Source organism: Salvelinus alpinus, chromosome 35 (assembly GCF_045679555.1).
Source record: "Salvelinus alpinus chromosome 35, SLU_Salpinus.1, whole genome shotgun sequence".
Lineage (NCBI taxonomy): Eukaryota > Metazoa > Chordata > Actinopteri > Salmoniformes > Salmonidae > Salvelinus > Salvelinus alpinus.
In genome coordinates, this window is record NC_092120.1 from 10,902,825 (window position 1) to 10,916,960 (window position 14,136).

The 14,136-nt window shown below is 41.1% G+C and overlaps 1 protein-coding gene across 2 annotated transcripts; it reads right to left on the reverse strand.

Annotated features, from left to right (window-relative positions):
- Positions 1-1,824: 1,824 nt before the first annotated feature.
- Positions 1,825-12,573, reverse strand: LOC139563918 (tumor protein p53-inducible nuclear protein 1-like). 2 transcript variants are annotated; one of them, XM_071382939.1, is made up of 5 exons: positions 12,382-12,573; positions 11,747-11,796; positions 9,675-10,003; positions 6,262-6,733; positions 1,825-3,312 (listed from the first exon to the last, which is right to left on the reverse strand). In XM_071382939.1, exons 3-5 carry the CDS (start codon positions 9,799-9,801, stop codon positions 3,063-3,065), a joined length of 849 nt encoding a protein of 282 aa, XP_071239040.1. In that variant the 5' UTR covers positions 9,802-10,003; positions 11,747-11,796; positions 12,382-12,573; the 3' UTR covers positions 1,825-3,062. The 2 variants fall into 2 exon arrangements, with proteins under 2 accessions (XP_071239040.1, XP_071239041.1); XM_071382940.1 differs by lacking the exon at positions 11,747-11,796.
- Positions 12,574-14,136: the final 1,563 nt, after the last annotated feature.

A 14,136-nucleotide genomic window follows, 5' to 3' on the forward strand; every position in this document is an offset into this window, starting at 1 on the left:
TATAGCCTTTAAAACAAGTGTATAGGATTATTTTATCAGAGTTATTGTTTTCTGGGTCACTGTTTATTTTCTGAAGTGTTGAATCAGTTGTTTGTTTGTAATAGTTATTGAAGATCTTCCTGGCAACTACTTTGCTCTGTTGTGATTGGTCAAACATTTGTGATAACTCGTTCTCAATTGTTTGATGAAGTCCATCTTTTAAACGTTTTATTAGGCTTTAATATTACTGTGCAAAGCAGTTACGTACTCTTTATTCAGAACTCATGAGAATGTCATACTGAAAGTAACATCCTAGCTGTCTCAGCTTAGTGCCATAAAGGGTTTGGTTTGGAAATTAAGTCCAGCCTGGCTGTGGGTCTTTCTTGACATGTCATCATAGTTGAATAAACCTGGTAGAATAAAGGTTAAATGGATCAAATGGACAGAAACGGAAGAGTATGTGTATGAAAACATTTATTGTAGACTGTGGCTTACATCATGACAACAGATCATGTATTACAGTTTTAGAAGACTACCACATTCTCATTTGCAAATTTTGCTGACCATAAAAACAGAGTGAATTGATCTCTCATACGTCCAAAATACAAATAATGCAATCAGTTAAGTAGATAAATAACAGTTAATGCTCAAATTCCTACACTTTTTTGGCAAAGTGCTGTATTATTCCAGTAAACTAAATCAAAGCAGAAGTCTAACACGTAGTAAAAAAAAATGCCACCAAATTTTCTTCACACAGGAGAAAACAGGTTTGCTACATTTGTGTATAAAAGCTGTACATGGGCTGGGTGGTTCACGAAGAGAAGCTACCTCCTGTGTGCATAGCTGATTTGCTTTTGTATGTGTTGTCCCTTTGGACAAGAGTTCAAGTTCTTCATTAATGCATTTTCATTATACTGTTTAACCTGGAAGGCACGTGATCCACAACAAATTCAAGGCATAAAACAAAATACAAATCCCTGTTATTATCATCAAGAGTTCAGACCGACAGCCGAGGACAAAACAAAATGGCTCCTTCCAGCTTCACACATCAAAAATGAGGACTTAGCCATCTCCTCCATTCCCTTCGTCCTGTTGCCCGTGTCACAACAATGCAGTACAAAAATTGACACGTCAAATGATTTGCAAACTTTTGCAATCTGAGAAATGTTTAAATAAAAAAGATACACAAATACAATGGCTAGGCTTAAATCACTTCACTATAAATCAGTTTACAACGATATAGACAAAACCAAATGAAACCACCTTAGTGCTTCTTGATGCTACCATGCTAAATACATCTGAGTATGTATGTACTGTGTATTTCCCCCAATAAGTACAAAGAAACAGGTGATATTAGGTCATAATATCAGGTCATCATAATATTAGGTCATATAAATTGAGTTTGCCTGGATACTTGACTTTTAGAGGTTCTATGAAACTAAAATAGGCTATTTGAGTGTTTGAGTTGTCTCTGTGCTTTCTTACCACGAGTGCACAGATTCATGTTGTCACAAACTTGACCATTTCAGAGCACAAAGTCTCCAATTTGCAAACATTGTTAAAGTAAAGAAGAATATACTGTAAAAGCAAAAACAATAGTAATATAAACTATTGCAAGGTTAGAGTTTCCTGCTACTTTTTTGGTTGGCATTTTAACATAATATTACTAAGTTATGTAACTAAGCAAATAAAGAACAAGGCAAAAATCCAACTCAAAACAATGAAAGTACACAGAAAAAAATATATAAACAAAAATGAAAAAGACTAATAGTTTTACTCCATCTTGGTGGGTTATAACAGTCGATTGAGAGAGTAGGAGTTCATTTTCACAGTCCTTGGACAAGCAAATGTTCAAATTCAATTTTATCGAGACGCACACAATTCTTTTAAAAGGTCAATCATTGATCACAAACATTACCACAAGGCAAAGCACACTATGACAAATTTGGAAGTTCTCCAGTATGTACAAAGACAATTAACATCCGTCAAGTAATCTGCATTTTAGTAAAGTGTAAAGGTGATTGGCTATGACCCTGAGAAGTGGACTGCAGATTTAGAACAAACAATGAGAGATAAGATACAAAAACATTTTTTTTTTTCCTGTTCTCTCAACATCTGGAGACTAGCGCTATACAACCATGCAACAAATCACACACTAACATAGTCAAACCGCTGCTTACAAACATACCTATGTAGATAAACGCTCATACTAACTTCATACTGATATGTAATATAAGTTCTTTCAAAAAATATGGAATTTTTTTTAAATACATTTTACATTTATTTATTTTTATCTTAAATTCTACTATTATAACAAGGCGATTAGTGATATTTAACCCAGTATTTGACCATCATTTTCTCAAACAATATTGTGAAAGTACTGAATTACTAAGTTCAAGGCAGGTTCACCCATAGTCAAGAGAGGGGAGGTGATGATTTTGAAAAGTAAGTTGTGGCCATCAGAATGACAAATTACATTAGTTTGCCATGAAGTGATAGAGGAAGCAATTTTATTGGAGGGGCATGAGAAACAACCTTGTTAAACTGTCCTAATTACAAGTGAAAGACATGCTCCTTTTCTAAATGCCTACTCTAAAGACATCACAGTCATTCTATTAAGCCACAAACTCTCTTCTGATAGCACACAACCACTCTATGACAGCATACAACAACTCAATGACATCACTTACAATGTCACTACGACAGCATACAATCAACACTATGATATCAATCAATGACATCACACAACCATTCTATGGCAGCATACAGCCACACTATGACACCACACAACCATTACAGAGTGGGTGAAAGCGGAGAGGGTCGCCACAGGTGTAATATCTGATTGAACCAGTCTCTCCCAGTTACCATGTGGTGGTGGGGACCTGCAGCGGAGTAAAGTGACCTATGGCATTGATTCTAAAGGAATCCTCATCACGCCTCTTCATTCCAGAGTGGAGGATCGGTGGATGAAGGGAGGAAGTGGGGAGATGGAGAGGATGTTGCAGGATGTACTCTTTGCGTGGATTCAGGTTGAGATGGATGGATGAATTGATGGATGGAGGGTAAGGGATAGGGCCAAGACCTCAGTAGTTGAGGTGCCTCTGGCCAGGCTGGTGTAGATAGGTGGTGGTGGTCTTGGCCTGCTTGGCCCCTCCAGTACGCAGCAAGTTGAGGCGGCGCAGGGCGTTGCGGGAGAGGAGCTGGTGCTGGGCGGCGCCACGTACCCTTTGGGCCAGTCGTCCATGCTGCTGTGCTTGGTCTAGAAGGCCTGGGACGGCAGCCGCATAGCAGCCAGCATGGAGGCCGGCTCTGCACTGCACTACCGTTTCTGGCCTATAGGGGGAGACAGGAAGGGTGCTGGATTGGTTAATCCATGTTCTTTTTTAATTTTTTCGCCTAAAATTACATACCCAAATCTAACTACCTGTCAGGACCTGAAGCAAGGATATGCATATTCTTGATATCATTTTAAAGGAAACAATTTGAAGTTTGTGGAAATGTGAAATTAATGTAGGAGAATATTTTTTTAAATGTCAATTTTAAATGTAACCTTTATTTAAAATAGGCAAGTCAGATAAGAACAAATTCTTTCTTACAATGACAGCCTACCGGGGGAACAGTGCTTTGTTCTGGGGCAGAATAACAGATTTTGACCTTGTCAGCTCAGGGATTCGATCCAGCAACCTTTCGGTAACTGGCCCAACGCTCTTACCACTAAGCTACCCGCCACCCCCAAAATATAATATTATATAACATATTAGATCTAACAAATATAATGCATTAGATCTGGTAAAAGATAATACAACCAAAAAAAACTTTTTTTTCTCTTCTCCATCTTTGAAATGCAAGAGAAAGGCCATCATATAACCAGGAATGTCATACATGATGGATCATTAGCTTACACACTAACTTTTACACATCTAGATAGTCGGGCGGGGTGGGTGTGGAGCCAGAGACAGCAGGGGTTCAAACTGTAGAACCCAGTTCCTACATTTGAATACAAAAATTGATTTTATCAAACAGAACTATGCTACATTTTATCTCTGGGACCCTCAGGATGACAAATCAGAGCAAAATTACTGAATGTAAGTACATTATTTACCTTCAGAGGTGAATGTATCAAACCAGTTGCCGTGATAAAAGTTTGTTGTTGTGCACTCTCCTCAAACAATAGCATGGTATTTTTTCACTGTAATAGCTACTGTAAGTTGGACAGTGCAGTTAGATTAACAAGAATGTACATTTTCTGCCCATATAAGACATGGGAAATGTTCTTGTTACTAACAACGTCATGCTAATCACATCAGCGCACATTACCTCAACCGTCCTGGTATAGGGATACCGATCCCGTAGAGGTTAACCTGTTGAGGACAGAGGGCGCTGTTTTCACTTTGGGGGAAAATCGTGCCCAATTTAAACGGCCTCGTACTCAATTCTTGCACGTACAATATGCATATTATTATTACTATTGGATAGAAAACACTCTCTAGTTTCTAAAACCGTTTGAATTTTGTCTGTGAGTAAAACAGAACTCATTTGGCAGCACACTTTCTGACCAGGAAGTGGAAAGTCTGAAATCGATGCTCTGTTCAAGGGCCTCCCTATAAATGGGCATGATACGTATGAGTATACATGCACGTCATACACCTTCCCCTAGATGTCAAGAGGAAGTGAGAGAAGAAATGAAGTGTTTATCTTGGTCTGAGGTGGAATAAATCCTCTTGGCACGACGAGTCATCCATTTCCTGTTTTCTGGAAAGCGCGAAGATGGACCTGGAATTGCCTTCTGAAAAGCTGTCGTTATAGGCGACTACTATCTCCGGCTTTGATTTTATTTGATACATGTCACAATATCATCGTAAAGTATGTTTTTTCAATATAGTTTTATTAGATTATTGAAATTTATTCGGGACGTTAGGCGTGTTGCGTTGTGTGACTTTGTTCAGGAAGGAGAGCTTCGCGCCACTTGGCCAGTGTGCTTGCTAATTCAAGAGGGAAAAACGATGTTCTAAATCCAAACAACGACTGTTCTGGACAAAGGACCCCTTGTACAACATTCTGATGGAAGATCACCAAAAGTAGGACCCATTTTGTGATGCTATTTCATATATCTGTCGAACTGTGTACTAGTAGTTTTGCGCCCAGGTTTTGGCCACTCTCTCGCTATAACATAAGCCTTATGTCGTAATGAAGATATTTTTTGAATTCTAACACTGCGATTGCATTAAGAACTAGTGTATCTATCATTTCCTATACAACATGTATTTTTTTGTAATGTTTATGAATAGCTATTTGGTCAGAATAGGTGAGAGTCTAATAGAAATATCCGCACATTCTGGGAAAAAGATGCTACGTTAGCATAATGTATAACCACTGATTTCAGCTCTAAATATGCACATTTTCGAACAAAACATAAGTGTATGTATAACCTGATGTTATAGGACTGTCATCTGAGGAAGGTTTATGAAGGTTAGTGAAAATTAATATATTTTGCTGGTTTATTCGCTAACGCTAACGTGCCTATTACTAGCGCTAACGTGCCTTGATGAATGAATGCGGTTGTGTGGTAGGCTATTGTAGTAAGCTAATATAATGCTATATTGTGTTTTCGCTGTAAAACACTTAAAAAAATCGGAAATATTGGCTGGATTCACAAGATGTTTGTCTTTAATTTGCTGTACACCATGTATTTTTCAGAAATGTTTTATGATGAGTATTTAGGTATTTCACGTTGGTCTCTATAATTACTCTGGCTGCTTCGGTGCTATTTCTGACGGTAGCTGTGATGGTAGCAGCAATGTAAAACTGATTTATACCTCAAATATGCACATTTTTCGAACAAAACATAGATTTATTGTGTAACATGTTATAGGACTGTCATCTGATGAAGTTGTTTCTTGGTTAGTTTGGTTGGTTCTTGGTAAGTTTGGTTGGTTTCGTGCATGCTACCTGTGCTGTGAAAAATGTCTGTCCTTTTTTGTATTTGGTGGTGAGCTAACATAAATATATGTGGTGTTTTCGCTGTAAAACATTTTAAAAATCGGACATGTTGACTGGATTCACAAGATGTGTATCTTTCATTTGCTGTATTGGACTTGTTAATGTGTGAAAGTTAAATATTTCTAAAAAATATTTTTTGAATTTCGCGCTCTGCCTTTTCAGTGGAATGTGGGAGTAGTTCCGCTAGCGGAACGCCGGGGCTAGAAAGGTTATTAAGCATAAATTCACTAAATTTAGGTGCTGTAACACTACTGCCAGTATTTTTGTAGCAAAAAGTCCTACCTGTGACAGGGGGTGTCAAGCGAACGTCGTCCCGGTTCCATGCCCACAGCGGCAGGTGTGTCAACAGGGGGGAGGCAGAGATTGAGGTTGAGGGAGAGGTTGAGGGAGAGTCGTGGGGGACAGTGGGTGGTGTACACAGACATGCTGGGGTGTTCTATCAGCAGGTTCTCCAGGGGGCTGGTCTCCAGTACCATAGGCTTGCCCCTCGTCCCCCCGCCGAAGCAGGGTGGGGGAGTAACGAACCAGCTCTCCTCTAGAGAACAGGCCTCCAGGCGCTGGAAACCCCCCTCTTCTTCCTCCTCCTCCTCGGGACCCCCATACTCGGTGTCAGCGGTAGAGTCCAGGGAGGTGCAGGAGGCATAGCGGATAGGGGAGCTGGCGATGGGAGAGGGGACTACCACAAGGTCCCCCTCGTCCGAAGTCAGGTCCACCTCAGACAGGCCGTCACCACAGGGGCTGGAGCAGGCCTCAGCTGAAGAGAAAGGCAGGGATTGGTTAGGATACATCATCAGAATTAACATTTAAATAAGAAATGGAAAGTTTCTGTTCGCAACAAAGCATGTAGGGTATGTGTGAAAATGTGTTTTACAACCATTGAGTTTTATAATTGGTGATAAATATATTTTTTAAACTCCCTGTAGCAAAATGTAAAAATGCAATATGATGGTCCTGAGCTCAACCTGGGTGGGATGACAACTCATATACAATACCCTGACATGACTTTAGGGGGCAATATGGCACCAAGAGAATGGCTTTAGCGATCAAAACAAAAACCATATTTTCGCCTGACGCATAGGTGTCAAAGCCCTACAGCACAGAGCAGTGTTCTATTGGTCAGAAAAACATGCCCGACCCAAAATACTATAGTGTGTGTGTGCGCAAGAGCTGTCACTCATAGGATCAAGCAGCTTCAGCAACTCCCTCTAACAAACTGCTGCCAAATGCTTTACAGTCTTTCCCAACTCTAGAATGCACCAAAACATGTTTTTCCACTAGCTAACTATCTCAACTCGCGATGCTGCTTAAAAGGTTAGGAGAAAAACTAAGTTTCAATAGAATAAATCTAATCAAGTTAAATGAGGTGGTCTGGCTGGAGAGAGAAGTTGCATTCACTGCATGCCTGGGCTATATAGCATGTCTTGCTTTGAGACTCGGTGGTGTTACTGTCAATAGTGCACTAAAAAGTCAGAATAATATACTACCATATGGGAAGTATAATGGAAAAAGCAACTTGATACTAGATGGGAATCAAAGACAGCAGATTGCTGTTTGGGTTCCCATTATACTAAAAATAGCCTGCACGGACATCTGGCCAAAACTTCATTCCTGGCCAAAGTTTAAAGCTGACTGTCTGTCTTTTTTTGGACAGAATCTCTGACAAACAGCTGAGTGTGTGCATGTACATGTTTGTGTATAACTGTTCTTTGTGTGTAACTGTGTGTGTGTATTGGATGTGTTCCCATGTGTGTATGATCATGAAAGGTTTCCTCGCTTTCCTTTTCAGATGTAGTGTGTATAGATGTGTTGTGTTCCTCAGAGTGTGTTCATTTCTGATTGTGTGGATGTGTTACGGTGTCTGTGTGTGATAGAAATACACCCACTCCCAAGGACACTTCAGTTTCCATCCTCATCTTTCTCTGTCACGCATGTCAGCGGCAGTGCAGCCACCTTGTTTACTCAAAAAAATAAAAATCTCATCCATGCTGACACACACACCTTCAGGGTGATCCGCACGCTTAGCAACGCAGCAGAACCCTAAAACGGCTTACATCCCTCATCACTGTCTCTGTAAGGCCAATTAGAACCTGTAATCCTCTCACCCCCACCATCCACCTTGTGTTTGTGTGTGTTTGTGTGCGTGTGTGTACTGTATGTGTGTGCGCACGTAGGAAGGGGGAAGGAAAGCAGTCTACGCTATTGATATAATAGATTGGCAGTTTAGAAGAAGTAGGAGACTAGTGCAACTTGAGCTGTTGGAAGTGTTCCAGGAATACAGCGGGTACACACTAAATAGTACACTTTAAGTGTGTGGAATCAATCCCTACTGTAAAATAGGTCATGGTACTGCAGTCTGTGCAGGAAAGAATTATTCAACGCTTTCAGACAAAACATCTGACCTCTGCTTACTGCAATCACTCTAACAGTTCTACAAAACAGACATGTAATAAAGGGTTTATGATACCATGTATCAGCTGATATTAGAGATTCACTATAAAGTGATCAGACGAATCATTATTATATGATACTGTTCTATGATCATATAACAGTTTGGGTAAGGCTACAGAGTGCTGGACTGTAGGGTAATATATCAACCACCTGTTTGTGAAGCACTATGAATGCTTTTATAGGCATTTAAGCATTTACCTGGAACACCTGTAATGAATGATGTGTAAAATGGATTACGAACACATTCTCAGCCTTAATGCATTTCCAAAGGTTGTCGTAAGAGGCCATGACATACATATGTAATACCTATACCTGTAAGTCCTATAACGAATAATGGACATGATAGACAACGCTATGAATGCATTAATCCCAGGTGGTTTGGGTCATAGACTGTGTTACTGACGGGGCAATTCTGGAGGGGAATTCTGCTGGGCCGCCTGCCCACACGTCTCACTCCTCAGAGCCCAGAAGGGTAACTCTACCGGGCCTATTTTTATCTTCCTCCCCTTATCCCCGCATGCTTCTGTTTGACCCGTTTACAGACATATTGCCCATATACTGCCCCATATCCCTTCCACCACCCTCCCCCGTACAGAAGTGGGCCAACAGGATTCAGTCTCTCACACCTTGAATATTCACACACTTGTGGAATATGAGATGTGATGTATCAGGGACATACGGGCTGGATGCACTCCCTTCCCCCCAAAGAACAAGTGTGTGTGTTATTGAGCGGCATTTATATACTGTATATGTGTAGAACATTGTGTGTATGGGCACACGTGTATGTGCTTTTGTGTGTATGGATACTGGGAACCTTGCCAGGGTTTAGAGTAGCATCCTTGTCTGCATTTGTGAATGCAGGTGAACTTAAGTTGCATCGGTACGAAACAGTGGTTTATGGAGACTATAAGGCACCTAAGGATTGCATAGCCAAGCAGTTTGATGAGGTCAGTTCTTAGATGCTTATGATATGTATAGATCTGATAATATGCTCACATGGAAAAACAAATACTGGAGCGGCTAAAAATCAGTGTTGACTTTTAAAAGGTAGTGAAGTTCCCACCATGTGACTGTATGGAAATTATGCTCACTGTTGAACCCATCTGAACCGTTTTGTACATGAATACCAGGAGGTTATGGTGTGCGAGGGGTTGTTTGTGTTTAGAGTGTGTATTTGCATTTTTATTTGTGTATTTTACTGTTTATGTATGTTTCCTCTGTGTGTGTGTGTATGTTCTGAAACTCACCCAGATAGTCCACCAGGATCCACTCTTCATCCTCCTCCTTCTGGCCAAAGTCCTGTTCTCCAGGGCCTACTCGTCTCACCTCCTCCACATCGTCCCCGAACAGGACGCTGGTGAGCCTCTGGAACATACTGGGACTCCTTGGGGGGGTACGGCAGGACCAAGGGGGGGCTGAGCGGTGCGAGGACCGGGGCGAGGGTGGGGAACAGGCACTTTGGTCATCAGCTGCAGGTGCTAAAGTGCTTCAATAAGGTACGGATGTCTATCATCTGAGGGGAGCCGTGCAAAGTCTGGTCATAGCTCACCTCGACGTGTGCAAAATTACAAAGGACCTGAGAGACAAAAGGGGAGGGGGAGAAAGAGAGAGAATAATTTGTTGTGATCTTGAGTGACACATTTGAGACCATATACATGAGCTTATAAAGACCTGTGTGAAAAGGGAGGGGGGAGATGCATACAAATATCCTTTGGTTTTTTGGCAATTGGCAGGAGGAAAACATGGGTCAGCCTGAAAGACATCTATGTTTATTTCTGGGTTACTAGTTTGAGAGGACAGTCCAATATCAACGCTCTCTGCCCAAACCAGATTTTATATATCTCTAATACTCGATAATTAAACATATAAAAAGGGTAGCCAGATCATTCACAACTGTCACAAACTTCAAAGAGGCACCGTATGTGGTCGTAAATGTTTACAGGTGTGGGTATCATTTGCCTATGTAACAGTATAACTTTACGTCCGTCCCCTCGCCCATACCCGGGCTCGAACCAGGGACCCTCTGCACACATCAACAACAGTCACCCACGAAGCATCGTTACCAATCACTCCACAAAAGCCGCGGCCCTTGCAGAGCAAGGGGAACCACTACTTCAAGGTCTCAGAGCAAGTGACGTCACCGATTTAAAGGCCATTAGCGCGCACCACCGCTAACTAGCTAGCCATTTCACATCCGTTACACTTATCTACCAGACATCCCTCAAAGCCAATTATGGAAATAGACCCATCATCACCTAGCTGCCAACTGACAGACATACTGGCCAAATATGTGTGGGCCCAATAGGTCTGTAACCTAGCAGCTTGTTCACTGATAAGGGTGGTCCTTTATAGAACACACACTATGGTGCTGTATCTTCACCTAGGGGTCAACTCTCTGTGACCATACAGCCCAGTATTGGTGGTAAAGGCCTGACCTTTCTTTACAATTAGACCTCTAGTCAGTAAAAAGCCAGACAGCATTTTCCTCTGTTGATAAAGTGAACTACTACCCCCACACGGACACACCAGGGATACATGCCAGCATTTACACTGACTTCAGGTCGTAGATTATGACCCCTGACCTGAAGCAGGATTAGTGATACACAACAACCATTATTCTGCCATACAACATTAAATTCCTGCTGTGAAGCCACATTTGTCAGTGCAAATGTAAACTATGAGTTGTATGCATGTACACATTTATGCAAAACAAATACAGAGCAGTGCAGCCAATAATTAGAGATCCGTGGGTTTGTAAGATCTGAAAAGCTGAGAGAACTACAGTAGCTTCTTTATGATAATGTTCAAAAAGGACAAGACCGCTGTTTGGTAGACCTGACACAAAAACTGAAACTTGGAAACTGAAACCTGGTCTGCCAGGCAGGCTACAGGCAAACACACACATTATGCCCAAATTACAGTTTGTCATATATTACTTAACATCAGACATCTTCGTCAGAAGATTTGTAGGCTGCAAGAGAATGCAAACACTTCGTTCTTTGATTCAATATCCTCTTATTTGTAAGATTCAACGACAGAGAAAATGAGCAGCTGTGCGACGAGGTCAAGGGACTGAGGGCTTTTCTATGGGACTTTATCTACAGTATGTCCAATACGCAACTGGGTTATAATCTCCTGCACCTGTTCGTCCTCAACAAAATATCGCTTGCATGCATTGTTTCCTTTCGAAAACGCTGGCTCTATTCAGATAGAAAACAAGGACGGGGGGGGGGTGAAGATGCGTCGTGATATTGCGCCCATTAAAATGGCAGTATATTATTAGTAACGAAATGAAACGGTAGGTTATGTGAGAGCTCACTTTCTTGTCGTATGTGTTTGGATGGTTGGTTGGAGGCCTGTCGTCGACACCTTGGAACAGAGAACGTTAGTACCGTAACGATTACGTCATATGGATATTCTCACACAGATCAAAATGCCTGATATTGGTTCTGTAATAAAACAAATAAATCACTGAAAATATCAATAAATGTTCAGTTATTACATCAAAAGTAACAAAAAACTTCAAATCGTGGTAGGCTGTCTGATTGCAGGATGGTTTGTTGACTAGCATACAAGCAGAGGGTGTAGCGTAACCCTACACCTCTTGGGCGGGTCGCAGCTCTTACAATGTTAATCTGCCAGCAAAGTACAATTCTGTTTTGTGCATATAAATAGCACCTCCTTCAATAGATAGGGAGACATATAGACCTTGCCATGATAATACATTTTCAGTAGACTGCGGTCTGCCTCTTATTTGGCAAAAATGGTCCGAGAATCTTATTTTTGCTACACAAAACATTGTTGGTGCATAAAAACAGTGGAAATAGGCTGTGTTTGTGCTAAACCGTTCTTGTGAAAATAATGTCATGTCAACAATGGTCTACAATTGAATTGCAAAAGATTACTGTGTGTTCTTCGAACAACAGACAACAAAGAGAACCCCAAAAAACTCACCTGCGGCAAGAAAAGATGTGAACAGCAAAGGACGGATATTTAGTGATTAAATCCTTAAGACTTTGAGGTAGATTGTATCTTTTAGAAAATATTTAAAAAAGTTTTCTTCGCAGAAGAAATTAAGTACATGGACCTTTGTATTCGGAGCAACACAGTTCGTTACTTTGTCCGAGCCTTTCCGAGGTCCCAACTGTTCCCTTTGTTATTGTTGAGGCGCACTAACAGCTGATCCGAGAGACGTAGTTTTCAACAGCCTATGGGAGGGCCCTGTATTAAATCTGTAAGCCAATCATATACCGCCGTTGACTCTGACAAACAGTCACCAACGCACGTGACCCACCCCAGAGAAAGACAAGACTGGGCTAAACCCAGCCCATGAATTTTTGGGATTGATTCTTTCTTCAAACTTGTCAAAATATTTGACAAAGCACCCTTATTTCCTGTGATGGGTAAAATATGTTTCCTAATGTATTTTTACTATTTCCCCGATTAATTTATCAAGCTTTATGGATAGCAGGCTAAGAATTAGCAATATTATAATATGCCTTATACCATTGTAATAAAATGCTTATAACCCTATGTTATATAACTGTCCATAAATGGTAAATGAAGCCATCCTGTAACATTTCCTTCGCTCAATAAAACATCGCCCTGTAGCCCAGTGACAGTCAAATGCTCTAATAATGTGAAGGTGACATTATCAAAAGTACCAAAACACTATTCAGCACCCATGCATTAGAATTGACAAAAAAAAGTAAATTTAGGAGTGTGGGACCATGTTACAAAGCAATGACAGCTCGGCCCCCTCCCGAAAAGGAAACATAACATCTATATTTTTCATTATTGTAACCTTACACCAAGTTTTTTGTCGTTGCAATCACAAAAAAAATTAGATGGATGTATGTCTCCTCTATCGGGACAGAATGGGCCATTGGCTTCACAAACAAAAAGGATCCAAACAAAGGAAGAGGGGATAAAAAGATGACAATGCACTCAATACAGAGTATGTCGGTCACCAGTGAGGGGTACAACAAAGCACCCCTTCCCTCAAGCAGTGCAAATTGGGAAAAGGGGCCTGATCCAATGGTACACCAACCCCCATACATAAACCAGATTAAGGACACTTCGGACAAAGGACCTCCTGGGGCTGGTTGCTCCAGTTGGTCGTAAATGGGTCGTAACTCTACGTCCGATGTAAAATGTGCTGGATTGCTGGCCCAGTATTCCATTAGGGTGAAAATGGGTCTGCATTTCACAGTGGGCATATAGACAGACATAGAAGTGTCTTTGTTTATTTCCTAAGTAAGCCATACACAACTAATATGTAATAAATACCAATAGCATATCGTTATTGAGGAGGCTAGAAAACACTCCACTCAATTTGGCTAACATTTCCCCAGTCGTGTAGGCAATCCAAAACGGACATTCTGAGAAGAAAAAACATAATTACTGATTGATTTATCAAGACGAGTCCCCACGCTTGTATCAAAGTAGCGCAGTTCGGGCTCCAGAGTGGCGCACCGGTCTAAGGCACTGCAGCTCAGTGCAAGAGGCGTTACTGCAGTCCCTGGTTCGAATCCAGGCCTTAATTGGGAGTCCCATAGGGCGGCGCACAATTGTCCCAGCGTCGTCCGGGTTTGGCCGTCATTGTAAATAAGAATGTGTTATTAACTGACGTGCCTAGTTAAAAGGTTAAATTAAAAAAATAAACGCTGAAATTATTGCTGACCACACACCTATCGCTAGCTATTTAAA